At 40.9% G+C, this 26,095-nt stretch overlaps 3 protein-coding genes and 1 long non-coding RNA gene across 8 annotated transcripts; 1 reads left to right on the forward strand and 3 right to left on the reverse strand.

Moving 5' to 3' along the window:
- Positions 1 to 2,680: 2,680 nt before the first annotated feature.
- On the reverse strand, positions 2,681 to 13,192 carry LOC147253524 (sialic acid-binding Ig-like lectin 13). 3 transcript variants are annotated; one of them, XM_086218729.1, is made up of 10 exons: positions 12,966 to 13,192; positions 11,005 to 11,074; positions 10,520 to 10,882; positions 8,445 to 8,732; positions 6,768 to 7,019; positions 6,432 to 6,692; positions 6,265 to 6,349; positions 5,862 to 5,957; positions 5,691 to 5,739; positions 2,681 to 5,611 (listed from the first exon to the last, which is right to left on the reverse strand). In XM_086218729.1, the coding sequence occupies exons 2-10, from the start codon at positions 11,051 to 11,053 to the stop codon at positions 5,567 to 5,569; spliced, it is 1,488 nt and encodes a 495-aa protein (XP_086074855.1). In that variant the 5' UTR covers positions 11,054 to 11,074; positions 12,966 to 13,192; the 3' UTR covers positions 2,681 to 5,566. The 3 variants fall into 3 exon arrangements, with proteins under 3 accessions (XP_086074855.1, XP_086074857.1, XP_086074856.1); XM_086218731.1 differs by having other exon boundaries at positions 11,005 to 11,152; XM_086218730.1 differs by lacking the exon at positions 12,966 to 13,192 and having other exon boundaries at positions 11,005 to 11,587.
- Positions 13,193 to 13,505: 313 nt separating this feature from the next.
- Positions 13,506 to 20,934, reverse strand: LOC147253525 (uncharacterized). 2 transcript variants are annotated; one of them, XR_015118554.1, is made up of 3 exons: positions 20,837 to 20,934; positions 19,739 to 19,852; positions 13,506 to 13,563 (listed from the first exon to the last, which is right to left on the reverse strand). It is a non-coding gene; the product is annotated as an uncharacterized LOC147253525 (long non-coding RNA). The 2 variants fall into 2 exon arrangements; XR_015118555.1 differs by lacking the exon at positions 13,506 to 13,563 and adding an exon at positions 19,030 to 19,219.
- Positions 17,733 to 23,031, forward strand: LOC147253526 (myelin-associated glycoprotein). 2 transcript variants are annotated; one of them, XM_086218740.1, is made up of 12 exons: positions 17,733 to 17,913; positions 18,900 to 18,958; positions 19,071 to 19,466; positions 19,573 to 19,863; positions 20,104 to 20,203; positions 20,366 to 20,401; positions 20,505 to 20,537; positions 20,619 to 20,660; positions 21,198 to 21,233; positions 21,309 to 21,380; positions 21,496 to 21,523; positions 21,605 to 23,031. In XM_086218740.1, exons 2-12 carry the CDS (start codon positions 18,913 to 18,915, stop codon positions 21,665 to 21,667), a joined length of 1,143 nt encoding a protein of 380 aa, XP_086074866.1. In that variant the 5' UTR covers positions 17,733 to 17,913; positions 18,900 to 18,912; the 3' UTR covers positions 21,668 to 23,031. The 2 variants fall into 2 exon arrangements, 1 of the variants encoding a protein (XP_086074866.1); XR_015118553.1 differs by lacking the exons at positions 21,496 to 21,523; positions 21,605 to 23,031 and having other exon boundaries at positions 20,619 to 20,730.
- On the reverse strand, positions 22,375 to 25,659 carry LOC147253527 (urokinase plasminogen activator surface receptor-like). The gene is made up of 5 exons (XM_086218741.1): positions 25,576 to 25,659; positions 25,296 to 25,412; positions 25,063 to 25,209; positions 23,443 to 23,553; positions 22,375 to 23,326 (listed from the first exon to the last, which is right to left on the reverse strand). The coding sequence occupies exons 1-5, from the start codon at positions 25,619 to 25,621 to the stop codon at positions 23,115 to 23,117; spliced, it is 633 nt and encodes a 210-aa protein (XP_086074867.1). The 5' UTR covers positions 25,622 to 25,659; the 3' UTR covers positions 22,375 to 23,114.
- Between the last annotated feature and the right edge of the window lie 436 nt (positions 25,660 to 26,095).

Consider the following 26,095-nt stretch of genomic DNA (forward strand, 5'->3'; position numbering starts at 1 on the left):
CAAGTTCATTAGTCTGCACGGAAGTTTCACGCCACCTAGTGGTTTAATTTAGCAACATCGAGTGCACGAGGGACAAGTGTTTCCTGAAGATGTTCTGCCGCAGACTTTTCTAGGACAGGATCTTTAAGAAAGGGTCGTTTGTTATCCTGCATCACAACTTCCTCCTAGACCTCCGGATAACGTTCAGGGAAAACTTCTCTCTGGTGCATGTCGCGCTTCTCTCAGACGTCTTTGCGTCTGTTGCAACTCACGCTGAGAGTTGATTGAATTTCTTCTATTTGGGTGAATTTGAGAGATATATTAAATTTTTTGTCATCATCTTGTCTAGAAAGCCCTTTTGGGGCTTTGGGATTGGGAGAATTTTATAAATCAGTTCTTTGTTTATCTCTTAAATGTGTAAAACAGAAATATTGGAAAAGTAATTTGGTGTATTTATCAATTTTTTTTGGGGGGGGGGGGTATTCACTTCTGATTGTATTCAGATTTTTTTAATTGATATTTTGCTTTTTCCAAATGGAAATATCTATTTGCAAAGGTGCTGATCAACAAAACCCACCGTTTCATCTTCCCCTATTTGTAATAACGTCACATTTTTATTAATTAGCAAAACAGAAAAACAATGAACTAAACTGTTCAGATTTTGTCACAAGCACTTTAATTACCAAAAGGGCTTGTTTGGTTTAACTTTGCCAATTCAATTTTTAATTCCTTTTATGATGCAAATCAGCTTTTCATATTCTTGAATCGAATAACATTTGAACGAACTGCACTGTTTACTTCAAAAGTAAACAGCGGATTAAGAAGACGAAGGGAGCAGATGAGAAAACGGGGAAGCTTCTATAACCAATCCGCTATAACCTGAGAATAATCCCAAGGCTAAAACAACATGTCAAATGGACGAAACAATGTCTTAAATTTCAACACAAATGCGCTTTGAATCCTAAATCCTTAGATTTATCAGATGTTTGGGGAAGACGAGTTTTATTAGATCCGTACAAAGAACTGTATTGTGTTGGCTGGCAGTTGATTCTCTGTGTGATAGACCTCAAGCTATTAAATCACTGGGCCATACAATTGCACTCACATGTTCTTTCATTACACGCACACGCACACGCATGCACACGCAGACGCATGCACACGCACACGCTGAAACCTACTCAGGAGATGTTTTAGGACACCACTGACAGATTTATGTGTTGAGGGACAGACACATTTAAAGTTTTGGTCTAATTTTATTGACTCAGCACATTTAGTTGATGATAAAGTAGAAATAAGTTCATGCCAGCCCTAATAAATATTTATTTAATATTTTAGAACCTTTAAAATTACAGTGAGCCTTATTTATAACAATGGTATATGCACACATTTGTTTCTAAACGTAGTTTCTGCAAATGTTCTGGGAATATATTCTATGAAACTCTGCATTCTCCTTAACAGTCCCCCTAAATGTTCCGGGAATATCTTGAGTGTTCCTCCATTATTCCAGCAGATATCATTCCCCCACCCTTAGAAGATCTGTGGTGATGTTGACAGGTGTTGTCCCAGTGAAGACTTTCTCAGAACAATGAGGGAACATCCATTTTGTTGCTCTTAAAAGGTCCCCCCCCCCCCCCCCCGAAACACTGCAATGTGTTGTGACTATAAATTGACCGAAATATGAAGTCATTTCAGGAACTTCAAACGACATGTATGACAGGAATGATAAACTTCAAAAAAGTTTTGCAATTTTTTTACTTAGTGCCTCAACCTTCCCTCCTATTTGGGTGAATAACTTCCTGAAACATTTGACATTCAATCAGGTTTTGTCCAATTAGAAACACAAACAAAACGGTCTCGTTGAAGATCCTTTATCTTACACACACTACTATGAATACGTTCATCTTCCTTTGTCACCTCCCCCCACCCTTCACACACTCAAGGCCCTCATTTTTTTCCCCCAGTGGCTAGCCTAGCGAGGCTAACATTAATGCTGGCACTGTTAGACAAACGGATTTTTGTGTACCTCTGTGGGTTCATGTCCCTGAGTTTGGGAAGCATGGTGATTTAGAGATTGATGCAACATCACCAAACAAAAAAACAAAGGTTTTACACGGTAGCCCTCTGCTTTACTGGAGGCCCCACATATTTTTGATAATGTTGATTTAAGTTGCAGCATTCACTCAGCTTCCTTTTTATAATCACCACCACAATCTAACAGGACGTGTACCTACGAATTCACAGCAGTGTTGAGATCTAAGACGACATTTTGAAGAAGCTCTAACTTCTTCTGGCTCACTCTTGAATTTAAACAACCAGCCATTTTACTGCAGCTGCTTCTGGTACAGAGTCATCGGAATGTGACTTAAGGACTGATGGTTAATCTCAGAGAGCCTTGGATGGATCGGAGAAATCTGCAGCTGGTTCTCATCTTGATCCTGGCTTCTAATTCAAGAGGTGTGTTGAATTTTGGGTTTCTTTAATTTCATCTCAATGATACACATGAATTCTTATTGGTGTGGTTTCTCCCCCACAGGTCAAACAGTGCATGTCAATGTCAGTGCAACAACAATTCATGCAGAGTCAGGATCAGATGTGACCATCCCATGTAACTTCACCTATTTGCCTCAACAGGACAGAAACAAAGTTCAGCTCTACTGGATGATATCTGAGGGAAATAAATCGAATACACGACACATGCCAGTCGATAATAAGGATGAGAATGCGTTTATTTTTCACCCAAATCACACATTCGTGGCTGAGAAGTACCGAGGAAAAACAGAGCTGGTTGGGAATAAAAAGAACGGGGAGTGCTCCCTCAAGATTTGAAATATCATGAAGAGTGAACCCTTCATCTGTCTGAGAATTGTCGCAAACAACTTCAGCCAGCAGACAAACTCTGTGTCCATTATGGCGTCTGGTAAGCATCACAGTTACACTTCTTAATCAGGAGTTTAAAATATATTCGTATGATTGAATGAAGGAAAATTAACAACGGATTCTCCCTAAGGACAAGATTTTATACCAAAATCTATTAACCTGAATAAAATCAAGGAATTCATATGTAGTTTATGAATGTATTCTTTCATCACTGGAGAGTAACAGTTATCATGAAAATCCTCATAAACTTTTTAATTTTGTGCCCACCGATGAAACATACTGTAGGTTTGATGTTTGGTTTAAAACCTTGACGTTAGTTTCCATTACCAAAACAAGCATTGTGTGTACTTGTGTTGATTCTCTTCTCAGAGTTTACACAAGGCCAACTGTATGTATCCATCTTTGTACCAGTCACTGCTGTTTTCATTCTCATCGGTGTATTTGGTTTCATCAGTTACAGACGCAGGAGGTGAGTAGCACCAGCGCTAAAATATTGCTTCTTTAATAATATGCAAATCATGTTAATATGAATACCTTAAAATCATTTATGACGCGTTTCAATGCAAAATTTTGCTAGAATGTACGTGATAATGTGTCATAATGTGCATTATAATCTATGTTTACAGGTCACACTCTTTTACCAGGGAGGAATCTGGATACGATGTCAACTTTTAGCCGCTCATCAGAAAACCCAGCCAGAAGGTACGATACAGCTGTAGCTAAGGTTAAGCTAATGCTAAGCCTTTGTCTCCCTGTTCTGTAATTGCCAGCAATGACAATGAATTGAAGTTGGAATTATTTATCAAGAGGTGTCATTGTCAGGTAGTATGAAATGGATTATTTTAATGCATGCAGAATTCATGTTGTTGTTGCTGGTGTTTTTTTGTTGTTGTTGTTTTTGTCGTCAGAGATACAGAGCACTAAACTACCAGCTCACAAATACACTGCTGATTTTTCCAAAAGCATTCCTGCCACAAATGCTCTCCTCTTTAACTCTGACCAAACATTGTTACCTGACATAAAATGCATCACGACAGGTGTGTTTGTGATAGAATGTGACCATGGACATACAACGTGAAAACGCCACGTGATGTGAAATGCAGAGCAATTAACCTTTCTTTTAATTTTGTTATTTTAGAAGAGAATTGTGCAAGACACAAGACAACAAAGAACTTCCTGAAGTGAAAACGATCCATGATCCCTTTGACATCAACTTAAAGGTAAAACACACATCTGTCGCTCAGACACAAACCACTGACAACTCCCATACTCTCCTTAAGAAAGGTAACCTCACCGTGACCTGTAATTTCCATCTTTGCATTACCCTACAGATCAGATGGACCAAAGTCTGGATCACACAGAGCGCATATATGCAAATGTGGATTATTCTTAATCGATGAAAAGTAGCATCAGGACAGATGGAGCTAACAATTTCATAAACAGACCGTACATCAAAAGAAAATACAATTTGTAAGAGGACAACATTTTCATAGTTTTCATAGTTTCATGGTTTCTGCTTGATTTCAGAGATAAAATAGAAATCCCATTTTCTGTCCTGTTCCCAATTGTGCTGCTAACTGTACAGTACCATTGCTGGTACACATACACACACCTACACAATGGATCGAAACACACACACACAGGCACACGCACACGCACGGGAACTCTTAACTACAGTGTTGTGGTCAACTGAATTGTGACATTCAATCTGTTGGTAAATGTATTATACTACCCTTTAATGTGAGTATAAAATTTCTGAGGCATACAAACCAACACACCCACACCCAAAGGTCTGGACAATAAATGAAAGAAAATGTCCTTGGCTTTGATTTGGCATTTGAATTTGAGATTTGAATGGTGTTTGCAAAATTATGCAAGCGTCATACATTAAACTCACATAATCCTATGATCCGTCTGTCATGGATATCTTCTGTAGGTTTGCTTTAATCCAGCCTTTAATGATGGATGGCCATTCACCCTCATTAATTGACTGGAGGACCTTTCTTTTCAAATGAAAAGCTGCTTATGTTTGTGCTGACATCATGTAATAGCATTAACCAAACCCCTTTGTTGACCTGTCTTTTAATGTAATCTATAGTCTGGCTCATTAAATCTTCAACCCATTACTGGAACTCTCTGGAATTTCTCTGCTTTCTCATGACAAAAGTGAACTTCACCCATTTTTCATGAGAACTGGAATATGATTCCGAAGGTACGGAACACATTTCACTCCAGTCATGCCTTGCAGACATGAAGAGATCTTACATGTAACCTCTTCAGTCAGCACTGGAAGCTGTATTCTCCTCTTACCAGAAGCAAAATAACAAAGCGTCTGAAGAGGATTGAGAAAACAAGGGGTTTAATTTTTGCTGCCGATCGCCTATAAACTGGTTTTAAATTCATCTGACACTTCCATATGACCTTAAACTAATTGTTATTCTGATAAAACAAATCTGACTACTAAAGAAGAAAGTAATGCTTACCATTTTGTGACTTGTGAAACTTCACATACTGTACATAATAATCAGACAGGTCGTGAAAAACAGACAATTTGTGGACAACATGTAGAAGACTATATATGTGAGTGCGTGAGTTCTTCACACGTTAAGCGCCTTTGTGTATGTGAGACAAAAATCATGCGGTGTGTGTGTTTGTGTGTGTGTGTGTGTGACAGACATTTTTACAACAGTTTTGACATTGATTGTTCTGGTTACATATTGGCATATATGGCATCATCCTCTTGTTTCCAGTCAACCTGTAAAAGAGTTAAAGTTAATTCACTCCCCTCTACCAAATATGGAAGTAATAAATACTTGGAATAAGCTTCTACATACCTTGTTCATGTTTCTGCTGTGGTACCTTTTATCATCATCCATGGTTTTCCTGTAGACAGAATGTAGAAAACAACAAACATTTGGCACTGATTGCATTTGCACACGCGGTCGCAAGGAAAACTAATCATATAATGTGATTATTTATTCCACACTGAGTAAAAAATATGAAACCTTGCAGCTGGGATGTGCCGAGGAGGCTCCACATTTTTATGTGCGTTTGTGGATCCCACGTGTGATGGTGGCGCGTCTCCTGATCTCCTTCTAGACCTAGAATAACTGGATATAATTAGGTCCCTTGAAGAGTGAGTGACTGAGAACATTCCATATACACGTTTGCAGTATATTTGCCAGTCAATTTCCTGCTCACGTAGAAGTCGAGCCACATTTGAACTCAATTCCTCGATGTATATTTCCACATTATACCAAAATATACGTAAACATAAATGACATGATGTATTTCAATATTTTTGCTTTCAGCGTTCTTGAATGTATTTTGAAATATAAAGACACTTTAAAAGCAGTCTCAAACCGGTAAAGAGTGGCGCATGCTTTTAATGCCATGAAACATGCCTACCGAATTATAAGCACCGCTATTGAGAGCGTCACCACAATCACAATGGCTCCGGTGGCGATGACAGTCCAGAGAGTCTTCATATCATCTGTTCAAACAGAATACATATGGTGTCAGTTGTTAAATGGTAGCAATATGGAGGTGTAGCACGCAGACATTGTTCTCCTTACTGTGAACAGGTAAAGCGAGCGCGGCGGTGGCATTGCCGAGTGTGTTGTTCACTACACAGTGGACAAACCCGGACAATCCAGAATCTATCTCCAGAGTCACGATGGTGATAGAGCCACGTCTCTCTACCTTGGAGCTCGACAGGACTCTGTCAGAATGCAGGAAACGGACGGCGCTTGGGGGCAGAGAGTCCACAATGCATGCACATTTGATGGAATCCCCTTCTAAGGAGCAAGAAGATGCCATCTTGATCTCAGGGGCATCTGTAAGACATCAGATGTTGAACCACGCAAGTTCTCACCAACATTGTTAAACGCTTTAGTTTGTTGTTTACTCACATGAAACACTAAGCTGCACGGGGTTTGATGTTCCCCTTCCCAGTGTGTTGATGGCAGTACAGTATATGGGTCCTGTGTGTCTGGACACATTCAGCAGCTTGTAATGGTTCCCCCTGAACAGTTGAGCATCAGCATCATCATGCCACTCATAGCTCCTGGCAGGAGGATTTGCATCACTGGTGCATTTCAGCTGCACATTTCCTCCTTCTTTGACTTTGGCCTTGTAGTCAACCCTCACATCGACAGGGGCATCTGGATCGAAAATACGTGACTAGTAACTCCATTTGTTATTCATGGAACGAGCAAGTAATGTTCTTTTTGCTTTTATTCAAAACCATGTGTGGAATGTTATTTCCCTGCAATGTTTGAAGTGTTATTACAGGCCTACTTTTAACTAGGGGTTAGTGGGTCGCACTCAGGGGGCTGTCTTGCCTTCTAGGAAGGTATAGGGGAACCTGGACCCCCACCACCGCCCCTATTTGCAGTGTTTGTAGTGTTATAATGGTTTGTTCGTAGCCCCCAATTACAGCGCAGTGGTGTTACATGGTTGCAATTGCACCCCCCCGAGTGCCGTGGTTACGTTGTGGGTTAGCCACAGAGTGGCCCTCTTGGCTTGCAGTGCTGTTATAATAAGCGTGGTGTGATTGCTTGGGCCCCATAGAAGTTGGGGCGCTCACTGGCACGTCCTCTCACAAACCCCCATTTTTTTTTATCAATTACAGGTAGCTAGCTAGCTATTCCACTGATACAACGCTATTACGTCCCAGTGGAAAATAAAACCCTGTCATGCTAATTATAGCTCCCACTGATGCGTTTGCTTACATCCACACAGTCGGATGAACTGACTGACTTCCTGACGAACTAAATTACTGTACCTGCTCTGTCATTAAATAAAGGCTATTTGATAAACTGTTGTCTTACGAAATAGGATCAGGTTCTCATTCAATTTTAAGAGTCAAAGACCTGAAAAGGAAATATTTTGACACAGTGACAATTCTGGATGTCCAGGACCTTCCATTGAGAACGCTGAAAGCTGATGGGACAGTCATTACTGGTCTGTTTTGGTGCTGAATGGATAACCAGGGAAACGCTCAAGGTGTCCCAGAGAGGCACATAGTTGTCTGTACTTGTTTCTGGAGACATTTGAGCAAAACCTCCCATGTTAACCACATAATGGTGCAAAAGGAAAACTCAGGGAAATGTTCACATGAGGACTCATTCCCTCATCTCAGCAGGATAAAGACATCGAGCAGGGTTTGTGTACAAAAGGAGACTGTGCAGTTTTTCCTGCGAACACATGACAGGCCATGACTCATGAAGTCACAAGAGCTTATTTATAGTGTGCTTGAATGTATAAGTGTGTGTGCGTGTTCATTTGTTCATAAAAAAATATCACAGGTCCTTTTTTGAAGTTCTGGTTAGTCTTGTGTTTAGGTTCAGTCTAGGATCCGGGTCAGTGTCAGTTTTTTATTTGTTCAGGCTTAGGAGGTCCTGTTTAGTTTTAAATCTCACTTCAAAACCAATTTATTCTCAGTGGTGTTTGATGGATGCAAGCATACCAACTGAATGTGTAAAATCTTGACTTTTATGCTTTATGATATATTTTTATGGCCATTACTACAATACCATATATATACATTTTCTCTGATGTCGGTTTTAAATCCGTCTGACACTTACATATGACCTTAAGAGTCTTGGATGTTTTCTGTTTCTGTCCTCCCTTGTATGTTACTGTGCATTGTAACACCTTGTTGTTATCAGCAGGCGCAGCAGGAAATGTCAGCGTGGATGTTGCCTCCCACTGGCCCTGGTCAAATTGCTGGGATTGGAAAAGTTGTTGTCCAGGGTGGCTCCAGGTGAAAACAGGAGGAGAGGCGGGGCAGGAGTGAGACACAGAGCAGGATGCGTTCATGATCTGACCACCCACGGCCTCTTTCACCGATAAAGTGACGGGAGTCAGTTCACCTGGAACAACATAGACCAATGATGAGGAGCAGCTTCTAGGATCATTCTGTGTAATGAGGCCAATCTGATTGTGTCTTTGTGCCCTTCTTTGACTTTCAGATGCACCAACTGACAAAATGAGACCAATGAAATCATGTAATGTTACCTAAATACCACACGATGGTAAATGAGGCATCATTTTATGATGATATGACATCAGCTGCAGCACCAGTGTTAACATTCTGATGCATGATCCCAACTACACACAAAGTGTCACATAGAAAGACTAACAAAAACCTACCAAAGTGTTAACACCTCAGATGGGTTTCCTGCTGCAACCCCCACCCACCCACCCACACACACAAACAACACACACACACACACACACACACACACACACACACACACACACACACACACACACACACACATGCATACAAGGTGAAAACAACAGTTACACATTGCAGGATATGGTGTGTAAAGGAAAAAAAATAAGTGTTATTATAGATAGATAGATAGATAGATAGATAGATAGATAGATAGATAGATAGATAGATAGATAGATAGACAGATAGATAGATGGATAGATAGACAGATAGATAGATAGATAGATAGATAGATAGATAGATAGATAGATAGATAGATAGATAGATAGACAGACAGATAGATAGATAGATAGATAGATAGATAGATAGATAGATAGATAGATAGATAGATAGATAGATAGATAGACAGATAGATGGATAGATAGATAGACAGATAGATGGATAGATAGGTAGATAGATAGATAGATAGATAGATAGATAGATAGATAGATAGATAGATAGATAGATAGATAGATAGATAGATGGATAGATAGGTAGATAGATAGATAGATAGATAGATAGATAGATAGATAGATAGATAGATAGATAGATAGATAGACAGATAGAGAGATAGATAGATAGATAGATAGATAGATAGATAGATAGATAGATAGATAGATAGATAGACAGACAGATAGATAGATAGATACTTCTGTTGTGAGGCACTTGTACCAGGGTGAGTGGGTAAAAATTTAAAATGTTCTTGCTGTTGTGCTCTTTTGTACATGGGATCAGTGTGTTGTGAGGAGGACAGACTGGTACGTGTGTGTGTGTGTGTGTGCTCGTGCGTGCATGTGTGTGTGTCTGTGTCTGTGTCTGTCTGTCTGTCCCCAGCTACTTAAAACATCTGACCAACTGAGCATTGAAAGGAGGTTAGGAGACTTTATCTCTCTCTGTCCCCATAGTACAACTCCTTGTTTTTAAGAAGTTGGGATCAAGTGAGTCTCACACACATCAAAGCTCTTGGGACTACTGTGAAAGCTCAAATTATTTTGTCAAATTGAATCACAAATCTTGTGTCTGATTACAAACCTGCACACAGATCAAATAATAAGGTTTCAGCCCCCCAATGTCTTGAAAACCAAACTGTTCAAAAAGAAGAGAAGGTCACCAGCTATGATGGCACAGTAAAGGAAGAGAAACTAAAATAACCTCTCAAACCAAGTTTTGTTTTGTAGTCATAAAGTTCTGTTTCTAAGAAAAGAAAGTGGAAAAAAGGAAGTAAAAACACTGTAAATATGAAACAACTTTTTTCTTTCTTTTTTTTCCCTCAAAAGGGAGTATAAGGGTATTGCACAATATAATTTCAACAACATCAGAATGAAATTGATTATATTATTGAGTACTGCATCCCGATCCCATAAATGCAAAGTAGTTCAATAAAGCAATTAATGGCACCAACACTTGGTATTTACTGATATTGTTGAAAGTCATTTTACTTACTCATCATTGTAACGGAGACAGTGGTGTGTTTATAAGTATACTTGTCATAGCCTTCCATCTCAACCCTGAAATGAAAAGGTCCGCGGTCGCTTTCTTTAAGAGGATCAATCTTCAGTGAACAGTTTCTGTGTCTGACGTCTCCCTGCAGCTCTGTACGGCCCCTATACTGCTCCATCACTTTAGAGCCAACGGGGTGATAGATGACATGGCCGTCTGACTCCGACCAAATCCCAGTAAACTTAGTGATAGTGTTGTCTGTATGTGGGTAGTTAAATGAGCAGGGAATCACCACGCAAGATCCAGGTAGACCCTTGACTGAGGATGGAATCTGAACGGTCCAAGAAGAGGCTTCGATGTGGAAAACTGGAATAAGATGCAGAGGAAAGTGAGATAAATAGAGAAGAGTGGCACGGAAGAACCTTAAAGTCAACTATTAGTATGAAATTTGCTGTTCTAATTGTTGTGAGCGGGGGTACATGACGTACCTTTAAGGAGAAAGAGGAGACAGAGCGGAGGTCCATTCACAGCATCCATTGTTTTCAGTCAGAATCAGACCTGCAAATGAAGTCATGGTTTCCAGGCTTGAGTGTCATTTCCCTCCCGTGGATGATGACTTGTCTAGTTTCCATTCCACTTTTAATGCACACATAAACAGCATCAATAAAAAAATAAAAAAAAAATAACTGTCACTGGCTGTTTCTTATTTGATTCTGATGTCAGGAATTTTAAATTAACTAAGCTGTACCTTTTTTTAATTTTTATATTGTGGTTCCTGTGTTTAGTGTGCTCGTATTTCTAATCAGATGGAAATTGTCAGAGTTTCATGTCGTAAACCAATTTTAAAAAACTACAAGTCATATTGAAACTTGTACTTTTTTCAAAACTATATAATGTATATTTTTTCTCCTTCGATCATCCTTTCCTGAAACATTTATCGTTCCTCCCAGCTGCTCTCACTTCCTTCTTCAGATAGGAATTATTTTAGTAATCATGACTTCTCTAAAATATTCTTAATCAGTTTTGGGGGACACACTTCATGAAGTTGAGACCAAGTGAACTTTAAACAACAGTTTTGCCCAGTAGGTTTTTTTTTTTTTTCCCCTGATAATTGGTTTGATAACATGTTTTATTTGTGAACAACCATGAAGGTGGTTGTTCTGGGCTGTTAAATACACTCTTCAGCTTTTAGACGTATTGGCTGTTTGATTAGATATTTGCTCAGGTTAGTTGTGGTTTAATGGCAAACTTTGCATAGCTTAAATATTGCAATCTGTGTATTGTAAACTGTCCATGTCAAGTTTTGAGATGGCTTTCAGCTTGCCAATAACCCAACTGCTTGGTACAAACAGGATTTTGTTAGGACCAGCGTACCTCTGTCAGTTCCCTTAACCCTAGAACACTAACGTCAGGTCATTTTCACCCACACGATTCTTATCATGTCATTTTCTAGGGTCCCCCATGGTACCTTTTTTCATTTTATGAGACATTGCATAGTTGGAGGACGGTGGTGCAGTGGTCAGCACTGTCCACTCACAACCAGATGGTTTTGAGCCCCGGCTCCAGAACAGGATCTTTCTGTGTGAGTCTGCATGTTGTCCCTGTTCCTGTGTGGGTTCTCTCTGGTACTCCAGCTTCCTCCCACAGTCCAAAGACATCAAGAGAGGACGAGGCTGATTGATACTCTAAATTGACCGTAGGTGTGACTGTGAGTGTGAATGGTTGTCTGTCTCTATGTGTTGGTCCTGAGATGGACTGGTGACCTGTCCAGGGTGAACCCCACGTCTCACCTGAAGGCTGCTGGGATAGGCTCCATGGATGGATGCAATTGGAAAATTTAATTCAATTCAATTTAATTCAATTTGGCATACAGTGTACTGTAATATGTTTTGATGAAAACTATATTTTATCAGTAATAATATACCAGGTAAAATATACCTGATGTTAGTGATGGTGCTACTAATTTTAACGTTAGCGTTCTAGGTTTAAAAGTATACAGTTTGGTATCATTGTTTATTAGATGCAGAAGCTTCACATGTACACAAAGACCTGAAAATCTGAAGAGAACTACTGGACACAGTTCAGACACACAACTGGAGGGATGAATGTATTTGTCCATGCGTTTGTGTATATCTAAGGTTGCAAACTGTATTCAGAGAAGTTGTCCTTGCTGTGACAATACATAATACAAATAGCATCAGATCTCTATCAGAAACAAGGTGCTTTCGCATAGAATAACAATCTAACACCAAGGTGTCCTCATCCAATCAAAAACAAAAAAATCATGATTGCTGCTTAACTGAAAGCATATCAACTAGTTGAGAATTCGATACCAAAAAAAATTGCACATCCTCCTTTCACAGATCTGCTGATGCAAACATATCACAAAAAACATCAATTCAAGTAGGAAAATAGACATTTACTTGTAAGAAAATGACATTTACTGTACCTGACACGGTATCAAAGGCACAGAGCAGTCAAAACAGTACTTCCTCTGTTTAGGTGTGGCTCACAGCACCATATCACCAGATGAGTCCTCTCATGCTTGGATCCTCCTCTATCGTTACACTAACCACCACTGAAAAACCACCACAAAATATTTCTATCACTACATCACATCCTGTTAAAAAATGTATGACACCTATCAGCAGAAATTTACAGAGGTCTCCCTTCCTGTCAAGACGCAAACACTTGCCCTTCAATAACACAAACACTTGCAAGCTGCTCTGCAACTGGCTCAGCATACCCTGACTGATCGAGAGCCACTCACGGACCCTGATCGCCAACAAAAGCAGTGTTCACCATCTGGCAACTGTTGGGATAAAAGTCGCCATTCTCCTGGAGAGCGAGGTCAATGTAACGGATGCTGGGTGGAAAGTGAAGCTTTTTTTTGGCTTTAACACTCCAGAGATTATCTTCATATTGAGTCAATATATCCTCCAGCTGGATCATGTCGTCTTTCTGGCGTCCCCAGGACAGTTTTCTTGGTGTGGGAGTGCTGAAGCTGATGGATGCTGAATTACCCATGAGCCTAAGGATATAGAAATCTGTATTTTAAAAAGAAATTGAATAAGTCATTATACTTAAACCCACAAATACATGCACGTTCAAGTGAAAAGAAACTAAATCATACAACATTTAACAGTTTTTACCAAGTGATGTCCTCGTTGTAGCTCTGGTTTACCTGCTGAAGGTCCTGGACTGAATGTGAGGAGTTCAAGCGCCTTCATTTTAAAGGCTTAGGAAAAAAAAGGGATCCACTCGAATGAGATTAGATACAACAGGAACAACAAAAGCTAATCACCGCTGATGAATGGATTGTTTCATTAATCATCCCGCCAATCGATCAATCAACAAACACACAAAGGGGTACATACACACAAGTAAAGAATTCTAAGTGGGATTGTGTGAGTACATTTATCTTCACCACTTCAGATGCTGAGACGATGCTTGTCCTGTTTCCCCTAAACGTTTCATGTTAAAACAATAAGGAAATATTGTATGTCATCGCATTGAGGGTGTGTAAACATGTTTGAGTTGCTGATATCACCTTTGATTTGTAGGTCAAAGGCTTTCAGAGGTTGTGACCTACAGAGAATGACCCATGTGTATAAACCGTACACCATGTCAACACTATCCATCTGCAGCGTTGACAAAACCTGCGGTAGAATAAAGTGGATATTCATAGCCAGTAATTTTGTGTTGTATATCTACAGTTTCCATGATGTCACTAAAGTTTCTGTATTCCTTTGTTCCCACGCAGCATATAAAAGTTAAGGTGTCACCTTCAGACACCTCTTCACTTGGAGTGTGAAGCAAACAAAGCTACTTCTGAAAATGTCAGCCAAAGGTTTTTGTGTGTGTGTGTGTGTGTGTGTGTGTGTGCGTGTGTGTGCGCGCGTGGTCGTTAACAGAGCAGTTAACACACAATGACAACATCAACTCCTGGACAGTGATAGGAAAAAGTTAAACAAAAGTAGAATGGGAGAATGTCAGAAGCACAAAATACCTGATGCCCACACCATATTCGTGTCTGACTTTTAAAACTGAATAAATCAATATTGTATCAACAGACATGTCAAACGCTGCTACTTGATGTGTAAAATATGTCACATTTTATAGAACTGCAGCATATTTACTGCAGGATTTCCTGTGAAAAAGATCATGTGTAGAATAAAGACTTCACAATAATTCTGATCTCATTTGTGCAGAGGCCTGAGATGTGAACAAGTGTCCTCGCAAACCCTTGTCTTAAAAAAATGATCACATTTCATTTGACTGTTTCAATGCACCAACAACTTCACATTTCTGTGTTTCACTTCTCTGTTCCCCAATGTGGTCACACAAAAATAAAAAAAAAAAAAAAAAAAAAAAAAAAAACACTGATCGGAGACAGTAAAGATGTACTGGATAAAGTATTTTTGAAGCACTGACAGACCTTAACCTTTACCTCAGTCTGAACCATTGACCACAAAATCAGCATTCAATGTCCCCAAATTTGTTTTTTTTAGTCTGTTAAGAATTATGTTCAAATGTAACAAATTAAGCCAAACTGTTGATGAGACAATTCAACACCTCTTCCAAGTTTGACCAGTTTCTCTGTCTGAACAGACTCAGTTTTGGGCACAATCACTTGGAAGTGAAATTATTTCACATTTACGAAAAAATAAAAGTGAAGGAATTTCCTGATTCTGCGGTAAAATTTCACCAGTTTTTTGACTCAACAAATAAGCAGATGCCGTCAAATTTACTTGAATGTTAAAGGTGAAACAGGCAACATTTATACCTCCTGGTCAGTAGGTGTCACTCACTCCTGCTTCGCTCATCGATTCTCCTGGTTATCAGGTTGCCACATTTGGTCGGAGTTGGAAACGCAGTAAAGAGACAGCCAGCATGAGATCTTTTGTTTTTGATGTGCCTAGTTGGAGATCTTGGTCTGAGCACCAGGTCACTGCTTGATCTGTGTACGTTATTTGGTTTCTCTGTTGTTGGTAATGAGTCCTATCATGGTTGAATCATCAGCATACTTGTACAAGTTGACAGAGCTGTGGTGAGACATGAGCTGGTTCGTGTAGAGGGAGAATAGCCAGGGGGAGAGAACACAGCCTTGCGGAGCGCCTGTACTGACGAACAGAGGGGAGGATATGCTGTTGTTGATCTTCACCTTATGTTGCCTGTTCCAGAGAAAGCTATGAATCCAGTGACAGAAGCATGGGTCAATGTTCATGTCCAGTAGTTTAACAGTTTTGCCAGGTTTATTGTATTGAGTGCAGAGCTTAAATCCATGAATAGCATGCGGTACATATGTTTGCAGACTCCAGGTGGTACAGTATATGATGAATGGTTAAGTTGACGATGTCCTCAACTGACCTATTGGCTCTGTATGCAAATTGGTATGGGTCCATGAGGGGGGTGGTGACAATTTTCAGGTGGTTGAGTATGATGTGCTCGAATGATTTCATGAGTGCCGATGTCAAGGCAATGGGTCTATAGTCTAATATATATAGTGGAAGCAGGAGATGGTCTTGGGAACCGGGATAATGATAGGTTCTTTGAAGCACTTTGGTACTGAGTTCTGACAGAGGGAGGTGTTGAGGATGTTGGTGAAAACCCCAGCCAGTTCTGGAGCCCAGTGGTGGAGAACGGAGGGGCTGATGTTATCTGGGCTGGCGGCTTCATTCCTCTTGAGTCCCCTGAAGGTTCTCCTCACCTCCACTTCTTAGATGGTGAAAGGCAGGGGATAGAGGGGTGGGGGGAGAAGGGGATGGAGCTGGTGCCTGCTCAAACCTTCCACAAAAAAGGGTTGAGTATGTTGGGAAGCCGATTGTCACTGTCAGTGACATCGTGGAGGTCACCTGCAGCATGGAAAACGTCCCAGTCCATGCATGCAAAACAACCCTGAAGTTTTCCGATGGCTTTGGGGGTCCAGCACCAGACAGGTTTTGTTGGGGTCTTGGAGGATTTGACTTGTTGCCTGTATTGTGGAATTAGCAGCAGCATTGCATGGTCAGACCTGCCCAGCGGAGCCCTCGGGAAAGTGTGATGGTAGTGTAGCAGTGGTCCAGCGTATTGGTCCCTCTGCGAGGGCAGGTTACCTGCTGATGGTAGCCGAGGCGCTCAGATGACAGACTGATCTGGTTAAAGTCCCCAAGGACAATGACTGTTGTGTCTGGGTGTGAATTTTCGACTGAGACGTAGTTGGCTAACTTGGCTATGGTGGTGTTAGCGTCAGCCTCAGGTGGAATGTACACACACATCATTATTACAGATGTGAACTCCTGTGATGGTCTGCACTTGATAGTGAGGTATTCCAAGTGCGGGGAGCATACATGGCCGAGTTCAGTGGAGTGTGTCCACCAGCTTTCATTGATCATCATGCGAATACCGCTGCTTTTTGACTTGTGTGATAGTTTGAGTGATCTTTTGGCACGGTGTAATGTGAAACCTGGAAGTGTTACCGCCTGGTCAGGTACTGATGGATCCAGCCAGGTCTCTGTCACGCAGATGGCAGAGCAGTAACTGTAGTCTTTGTTGGTTTGAATCATAAGTTGGAACTCATCCATTTTGTACCAGAGGGATCTGACGTTTGACAGCAGAAGGGCCGGGAGCTGTGGCTGGTGAAGGCATATCATGAACCTGGCAAGGGGGCCGGAGTGGCGACCCTTTTTTGTCGGCAGCCATGGTGTTGAGCGGCTTGAGATGTTTAAGTCCCATAATTTCTCCTCCAGCAAGGATGTAGTTGGGCCAAGATCACCGGGAGAGATGGATCTGAGGTTTAACAGCTCCGATCGGGTGTGCTGGATTACACAGGGGAACTTTGCAGACAAGTAATTCAGACACTAAAATGACAGCTAGGAACACTGCTTGTACTGTGGCAAGCCTCACAGCAGCCATCATCCATGGAGGTTGCATAGATAACCCTTGATATGAGCATAGTCCTGCTAACATTTTTTCAAAACTATTTATTCTCTTAAAATTGGAATAATAATTATTATTATTACAATTATAATTATTATTATTCACTAGCGCTAATACTCTTTACTGCAGCTTTGGGGTTTTCGTACACAACCCTTCGTGACACACTAAATGTCAGAGGGGCACCACAACCTTATATAGTTTGATTTGGGCCTGTTTCCTTTCACCAATGGAAGGATGGCCACTTTTCTCCACATTTGCATAATAATCATAGCTCAGTGACTCTCAGTTCACAATGAGATCCACCCATTTATTTCTGCCTCGATACCTCACCAACACTGCTGCTGCTGAGTCCTCACCGTTCGACACAGAGGCATTGCTTTCATGCCTAAATTCTTAAGACGGTAGCGCGTCTTGCGATTCCGGAGGAGGCGTTAGTTAGGTGTTGGTGATCATTAACAGCTCTGATCCAACTTCATCAGGTAAGTTTCTGTTGTTGCGACATTTTGCCCTTGCAGCTTTTGTCAGACTCTGATTTGGTTCATTTCTCTAATCATCTTCAACATTTTCGAAACAGAATTTCTCAAAACCGTTCCCACAAACAGCAAATCCCAACGGATGAGCTGCAAAATCCTGTAACCTTTACAAAATTTTGATAGCAAGAGATTTGACAGGGTTCGTATTCACAATACTGTTAGAACTGTAATTTGGTGATAAACCTTGTCAGTGCAATAAAGAGAAGAAAAAACACAACTGTTTTACGTCACTGTAGCTGGAAGGAGGAAATCTAAAATTCTTTTTCTATCTCCCAGCTGTTGTTAAACCGTATTCGAGTCAGTTCTTTGTTTTGTCACTGTGAGGAAGTGTAACTGCCTTCACCGCTGTTTGAGCACTAGTTGATCTTTGGTGGGTGGAATGCTTCACACGTTCAGTTGTGAAAGTCGATTCAGCAATACAAAGTGCATTAACAAAAAAAAAAAAAAAACATTGAGTAGATGCTTGACACATTGTGACGACTGGTTTGAAGGTTGTCCACATGTTCAACACGACAGAAACAGTTGATGATGTATGAAATGCTGGATTACTGGGCTTCGTCAGCCGTATGAATGCTCGAAATAATGAGACGTAAGGGTGCTGTGCGGTGATGTGGTGCTTGAACAAAGAAGTTTGAGATTTCAGTTGTAACCTGATCAGTTCTTCTTCTGTATATTGCGATATGATTTGCCCCTCGGTAGCGTGGCGGTCTAGAAACCAAAATGACGCAGGTCTGACCCTCACTTCCCCGATGATGTCCAAGTATCCTTGGGCAAGATACTGAGCCCCCAATTGCTCCTGATGGCCCCGTGACAGAGTGGCGACCCGTCAGCTGCAATACACAGATGTTTGCCATACAGCCACACCGCCCCTGAGCCGTGCTGCTCCCGTTTCAAACTTGCATGTGATATGTTCTTTTCGGCTCTCGAAACAGGAGGTGAAGAAGTATGGAGGGCAAGGGAAAGCTGATGATAGTCGGTCTGCTTTTGGCAGGTAATATGATGACCATCTCATTCTTATCTCAAAGAAAACATAGATCAGTTAAAAAAAAAATCCTCCAGAACTTTTTTCTTTGAATCTGTATTCCATATTTGTTCTCCTGTAGCTCTCAACATGACTGTGTTTACTGAGGAGTGGAAGGCCAGCACTGTACCGACCCTCAACGCTCTTGTTACATCCTGTGTCGTGTTGCCGTGCTCCTTCACCCATCCCAAAGACGGCCTGCCGACCTCCAGACTCAGAGGGACCTGGCATCTTTCGGAGGATAAAAAGAGCAACATTTACCACGCTGATTCTGCAAAGGTCCTCGATAACTATAAGGGTCGCACAAGTTTGTCAGGAAATTTAAGCCAAGGAAACTGCACCTTACAAATAGTTGATGTCAATGACCATGACAACGGCCCGTTCTGCTTCCGAATTGAATTGATTGAGCATGTGGGTGTTGAGAACGGCCCGGACAAATTCTCCTTTGTTGAGGACTGTGTCTCGATCAACATGTTGAGTATGTCACCTTATATTTCGGAATTCTACGCTCGTCTTTACGAAGTAACAATTTTCCTCTTATTCCATTTATTCCATTTCTGCTCACCCCCCCCCCCCACTCATAGATGAACCTCCCAAACCCACTTTGACACATGCCAAGGCCGCCATAGAAGGTCACCCCTTCGCTGTCACCTGCTCAGTCACCCACAGCTGCCCCTTTCATCCACCCACACTCCAATGGAGCAGGGGCGAACCCGAGCACATCACCGAGAGAGAAACGCAACGTGGTACCTGGGAGGTTCAGTCCATCTTGGTGATCATCCCTGAGGAGAACGACAACTTCCAGGAAGTCACCTGCACGGCTACATTTGATGGAGGGGCGACATCATCTTCCCAACTGACGCTCTATGTGAAACGTGAGATCATCGCAGAATTGATTAAAATAAATTTAGCCTCTGAGAAAGTAGTTTGTATTTCTCTTTATTTCTCCATTAGATCAAGATAACTGAGCTTTCGCATTTTTAAACTCTTTATCTTTTAAATTAACTTGTTATCAATTGAGATAATGGCATTTTTTTTAAATCATAATTTCCAGCTAATGTATATTTCTATTTTTTAGCAAGAAAAGCTCAATAATAAACCCTCCCTATTTTCAGGTATTGAGAATTCTAACCACATCATCATTCCTGCAGTGGTGGGGGTCGCGACCATTGCGATCATTGGAGGCGTCTGCCTTTTTATACTGAAAAAGTACAAGTAAGTCACTGAATTCACTAACAAAGCAGATCAGCAATAACATTTTGAGAAAGTTCTGTATTTCTTGTTAATCTACTTCATTTATCCTTTTTAAATAGAAACTATTTAAAAGTTTGATCTCCACAATAAAATCCCTTTTATTTATTTATTTACCCTCTCAAGGAATCAAATCACGGCGCTTCAAAGTCAGGATGGCAGGCAAGTAGAAAATGTACAGGTTCCATTTGTAGTGCAGCACTGATACAATGTGACCTCAGGTATTACATAGCACGATCATAACGTGGGTGTCTGTCATTTTTAGCATGTGGAACCGGCTTTCCAGGATGAGTCGCAGGTGAGATTTAGAGTTATTATTTGTCATCCTTAAGGACCATTTTAGTGCATTGTTAAAATTTGCAGTTTAATCTCATTCCAGATTTCATTCTCGAAGGCCGGAACATTGCCCTGCTAATCAAAGGCAAGATTCCTCATTTAACGTCTAAGTCGTACATGCCTGTGACTAAAAAGCACCTGTGAACCTACAGCAGGTGGGCTCACACCAGATCGTGTACAACAATTGCGAAACTTTTCATTTTCAACTTTGCTATTAGGTTGGAAAGTACCATTAAAATATGGTTAAAAATCCCTTGATACCTGTGTATTAAATTCATCGTCGTCGCCGCCCCAGAAGAAGGAGCTGACAGGTGGTCCAGCATCCAGTTGTCCTGTATAAGTGACTGAGGCCATCTAGTGGCTGCAGTGAGTATAGCGTAGAGGACAGGCGGAAGTAAGTAAGCGGAGACAGGTATTCTCGGAGGTTTCGCTATTTCACATCTGTTTTGACAGGATACTCATAACAAATATGTGTCTTTCACAATTTGATTACCACATTTAAACCTGAAAACACAACCTCCCCATAAGGACACAGATATTTTTCATTTCTCCATACTTTAAAGTATCCTACCAATTCATGTTGTTTTATAAACCAAAATATATTGTACTCTTTCCATTACAGGAGGCCCAAAGTGGAGACGGTGGATCAAGGTCGTATGTGAGTAAATGAAATGTAACAAAAGTTAAAGAGCTAATCATTGAAATAGTGCACTGATACACTTTTGGTTCACAGGTACAATAATGTGACTTCAAAATCTTGTGCTGACCAGAAAACCAGTAAGCCTCCTTTCCCATCTCCTAAAAGGTACCAGCCTCGTTCCTCTCGAACCTGTGAAATCACCGTCATATACTTGTAAACGTTTCTAATTTCTTACGTTTTCTGTTTTCTCCTTGTCGCTTTTGTGGTCCTGGGGCTTCAGCCAACTGAAATCCTACAGTTGCACGGAGGTAGCGATGACAAGAATCTATTAAACAACGTAGACTGACCCAGTTGACATCTGTGACCTTCATCACTCTTCTCTTTCACAGGAACTGGTGAATGGGGATTTTTATGAAGTCTCTTCCTGCGATAATGTGTATGGAAACCTCTAAACATACTGAAAATGCATTCAGTAATGACTGAATTATTCTCTTCCACCAAGCAAAAAGTAGAATTAATTAAGAAAGAGGATGAACTGCCTTCTAAGCATACAATTGTATCTTCTTCTACTCAATCAATATGGATTTAAATGCCCACCTGTAGCTAAGCTAAGCTAATTACCTCATATGAAGGTAATATCAATCTACCCTTGACTTGGCAAAACGTAATTAAAGCAGTTTTTCCCCTTAATAGTGCTTGTTGCCTTCCAAGTACTCCGTAATAGGTGTCTTATGATGTTTTTGTTTCCTGCCGCCTCCCGTCTTTGTGACTCCAGAATGCACCCCCCTCATACAGGGCACCCCCCTCCACCCCTACCTCCTCCACACAATGCACCCACGCACACACACGTCATTGGGCTCATTTTGTCAGTTGGTGCGTGTGACTCGTCTGGAGTCTTAGCCTGTTCGAGCAACACTGGGTGTTCAGGCTGAACTGACAACATTTTGGTGGGCAAAGTCACTCTCACCTCACGTGGGTACGATATCTGTCCAGTCCAGTATCTGTTATTTTATTTTTCAAATTTGTCAAGTGTTCAGTGGAACTCTCGGATGAACTGAAAAGCTTTGGGTGGTCGAAGGTCAAGGTCACTGTGACAGGTGTAGTTGTTAAATTGAAGAAAGACACGCGGTTCGTTTGTAAGTTCTGGTGAGATGAGAGACAACACTTTGACAAACCGTTGTTGAGTCAGCCATTCTTTAATCTTGCAAGAGGGACGATGTTCAGCACACAACAAGTCTTGTGCAGAAGAAGTCCTCCAACTTTTATACAATTTTAAACAATCAAATCAGATCAACATCCACCTACCTTTTAAGATTATAATTACAGGAAGTCTGCTGTCATGAAAGAGGGTACAGAAGTCCCCTTGAGAAGTCAAACGCGTGCAAGCAGGATCAAACAAAGGTTAAACATTTATTTTCCATTACACGGATAAACATCAAAGAGTGATAGATTATTTCTTTTTTAATTATTGTTACTATTCCACAAATATCGTGTCCTTGATGGTTATAATGAGTAATAAGAAATGAGCGAATTGAATTTTAATGACATTGAGAGAAGACTTCAAAAACACAACATGGAAACACCTTCCACCAAAAGCAATTCGTTAATATTGGTTATGGTCTTTCAAAAGAAACGTGCATACGTCCTTTCAAGTTTCAAGTTGTATTCAGTAAAACAGAACATTCTCCTCGTCTAACATGAGGAAACAAAAAGCCAGGCTGAGGATGATTGTGCGAGGCAGTTGCTGATATGTAGCAAACAGGATGCAAGTCTTTTTTTTTTTGTGTGTGGTATTTTCAGGTTTTGTTTGTTACTGTCTAATTTATAAGTGGAAAAAAAAGAAAAAAAGAAAAAAGGATGTGGCTTGAGTACCGGGGCTCCTGCGAAGATGAGGAGGACTCAGTGAAAAGACCAGAGCCAGACGAGTGGTGCCACCAGCACCAGAAGGCCAGTCAATGAGCTGCTGCTGCTGCTGCTGCTGCCACCGTTGCAGAGCTTCCCCTGACAGCAGGTGATGTCTGCTGCAATGAGTCCTGACTGTTTGTCTGTGTAAGAACACAGCAGCTTGGAGATGCAGCCCTTCACCTTTGTCTGTACGTCTCCTGCTTGCACTGTGAAAGAAGATCACGTTGGACAGAGAATTTTTTTATTCAAATATATCTACAAAGAAAATAGAGCTATTTTCCTCTTTACAACTTCTAAATACTTCATGTCGTAGGCCAGTCACCTGTAGCTGTCACGCAGTGATCCTCGCTCCCTTGACAGCGTAGAGGGACTGAGCAATTGTTTCCTTCGCAGGTGTAGCACATTTTACCATTGAAACCAGAATGACCAGGGTCTGTAACAGGAAACAGACATATTGTTTCCTGCCCACAGTTGCTTTTATTTCAAAAGTTCTAAGGGAAAACACAAACAACAGAAATGCCAGCAGAGATGTCCAGCAAATCGACGAAAAGGTTTAAAACAAACATAATTCACACGACTCAAAATGTCAGAAGTGTGTTTCGTTCAGGATGGCAGGTGGGTGCCAGCCTGGATTGTGGGGAAGTGGCTGGTGCCATCTGGTTCCTGTTTTGAACTGTCCTCCAAACCTTTGTAAAATAAAGCTAACTCATTTACACGTAAAATACAAAGACTGATGTTATTTCAAATTTGATGGCTTTAAAATACAAGAAACCTAGATTCTGTGAAACAGTGGTCAGCAATTGGTGGCTGGCAGGCCAAAACCGGCCCCCGAGAAGCAATGTCTAGTCCGCCAGATTATTTTGATAATCTGACATTTTAAAATGAGTTGCTTTATTTCTTTGCTTGTCTGCATCCAACAGCAGGTCTGGGAGGTGGTAGCAGATATGTTTTGACTGAGGTAACTGACCCATCTGTCCAACTGTCAGGAAGGTCCTCCACTTTTAGGGAGCGGCTGGTAATTTCCCGTACAGATGTGATGCTTTGTATTTGTTTATTTATTTTGTGAATAAAAGTTGGCAATTCTGCTGTGGTTCTGCAGTTAAGAAAATAAATGAAATAATCAATTTCAAGAGTCAGATTATCAAAATGAAACAGACATCTGGCCGACAAGATATCACAACTGGGAGTTCGGTTTTTGCCCACGGGCCACCTATTGCTGTCCACTGTTCTATTTTCTCGAACACACACACACACACACACACACGCACAAAGGCAAATGAAACACAGCTTGACAGTAGCAGTTGGGGGTATCATGCCCTCTGGCTCCTCCATAGCAATGGAAATGGAGGGAAAAGTAATTTTCTTCATCCAAACTTGTCTTGGAATTTGAGACTTGTTTCTCCAACAATGTCCAATAATACGTTTCATGACATACTTTTTCCCCACAGTGAATAGAAGACTTAAGGCAAAACAAAGAACAATCTAAATTAAAGCTGAAAGCAGTGTTGCACCCATTAACGTCTCAGGGTGTGGCACAGTCGAAGGGCTTCAGACCTGGGCTGACAGCTCTGACTTCCTGTTGGATTTAGGTCAGGGGTGTGAGTGTATAATTGGTACGTCGAATAATTGAGTTTTGGTTCGATGTCTCTACAACATTTCTACGAGCCACGGTGCCCCTTTTTAGATACATAGGTAGCACTGTGGAGCACATTTTGGCACATGAGGGGTTAATTTGTACGTTTCATCAATTTTTTCACCAGACTTGATGTGAGTGGCAAAAGTGATGAATTTTTTAGCATATTTAGGTGGTCAAATTGAGCTCTGAAGTGGCGGAATATTACGAAAGAAAGAAAGAAAGAAAGAAAGAAAGAAAGAAAGAAAGAAAGAAAGAAAGAAAGAGTCCTCTCCCTCTTTGGGGCTCAGGCCCTAATGAATAACTCACCTGGCGCAGGAAAGGTGTTACAGAGATCTGTCTTGCAACACTGGCTGATAATTCCTGTCCTGCTTATTCCAAAATTGACGGAGTGCTCACCACATTCAGAAGGAAGTGAACACGATTTCCCACTGATATCTACAGCTTTTGAACCACCTGCAACAAAAGATCAGTATCTTAAACCTGGAGGGGTGCACAGCAGTTTTACGGTACATACAGAAATAAAAAGATGCATCTATTACCATTGTAAACGGTCATTTGTACTGAACTGCATTGATGCTCCTGCATGGGACATTGTTTTATGTCCCCGCAAGCTCCCGAGCTGCTGATTGCACACTCATAACATTTCAGAGTGTAGGCTGAGAAAACACAAGAATAAATTAAACATTTCTTTTTGTGTACCTATTTTCATCAGGTAAACAAAAGCATTTTAATACATTCAATCTAATTACCTCAAACTAAAACCAGTATTTGTCTGTTTGTTTTTTCCTCATAAAGATGGACTATAACACAGAAACTTACCTTTAGGGAGAAGCACAATTCCATAGATCAGCATGAGGAGGTGCATTTTGTGATGGTAGGAGACATCTGGCTTTCTTTTTGAGTTGTTTCATCTATAAGTAGTCTTCCTCAGAAGGAGGAGCCTTCATCATCAGACCACTCCCCATTATGAAAATATTAATGTTCAAGGAAATTTGCTGTCAAGAATACTGAAATATGTGAAATATGAAGAGACGTTATTCTCTGAAGTACATTTATTTAAAATATTTTCATATTATATATTTTTTTTCATTTTAAACAAGATATTGATGGTATGACCACTGCTTTGTGATCATCTAGCAAAATAGAAACTTTCCCTTCTTAAATTGCATGGATGGGGCCACAATGAAAAGGAAAGGAAAGTGAACCTCACAAGAGAGCTAAGAAAGAATTAAAGCTGCAAGCAGCATTGTTAGGGCCTGAGCCCCCGCGCGGCCGTAGACACCGGCCCCAGTCCAACGGTGTGAGAACGAAATCGGTGCGACTTGTAGTTGAGGAGATA

Source organism: Aulostomus chinensis, chromosome 11 (genome assembly GCF_037954235.1).
Source record: "Aulostomus chinensis isolate RoL2024-O1b breed Wild chromosome 11, RoL_Achi_v1.0, whole genome shotgun sequence".
Taxonomy (NCBI): Eukaryota; Metazoa; Chordata; class Actinopteri; order Syngnathiformes; family Aulostomidae; genus Aulostomus; species Aulostomus chinensis.

Excerpts from the sequence above, each read along its gene's own strand:
- LOC147253524 (XM_086218729.1), bottom strand. The coding sequence starts at position 11,053 with ATGGATGCTGTGAATGGACCTCCGCTCTGTCTCCTCTTTCTCCTTAAA. Across the intron at positions 7,020-8,444 it reads CAAGACTCTTAAGGTCATAT|ATGCCCCTGTCGATGTGAGG; the intron begins GTAAGTGTCAGA and ends TTTTCGATCCAG. Across the intron at positions 5,740-5,861 it reads CGGCACATCCCAGCTGCAAG|GAAAACCATGGATGATGATA; the intron begins GTTTCATATTTT and ends TTCTGTCTACAG.
- LOC147253526 (XM_086218740.1), top strand. The coding sequence starts at position 18,913 with ATGGAGGGCAAGGGAAAGCTGATGATAGTCGGTCTGCTTTTGGCAG. Across the intron at positions 20,402-20,504 it reads CTTCAAAGTCAGGATGGCAG|CATGTGGAACCGGCTTTCCA; the intron begins GCAAGTAGAAAA and ends TGTCATTTTTAG. Across the intron at positions 20,661-21,197 it reads CATTGCCCTGCTAATCAAAG|GAGGCCCAAAGTGGAGACGG; the intron begins GCAAGATTCCTC and ends TTTCCATTACAG.
- LOC147253527 (XM_086218741.1), bottom strand. The coding sequence starts at position 25,621 with ATGCACCTCCTCATGCTGATCTATGGAATTGTGCTTCTCCCTAAAG. Across the intron at positions 25,210-25,295 it reads ACAAATGACCGTTTACAATG|GTGGTTCAAAAGCTGTAGAT; the intron begins GTAATAGATGCA and ends CTTTTGTTGCAG. Across the intron at positions 23,554-25,062 it reads TAACACCTTTCCTGCGCCAG|ACCCTGGTCATTCTGGTTTC; the intron begins GTGAGTTATTCA and ends TTCCTGTTACAG.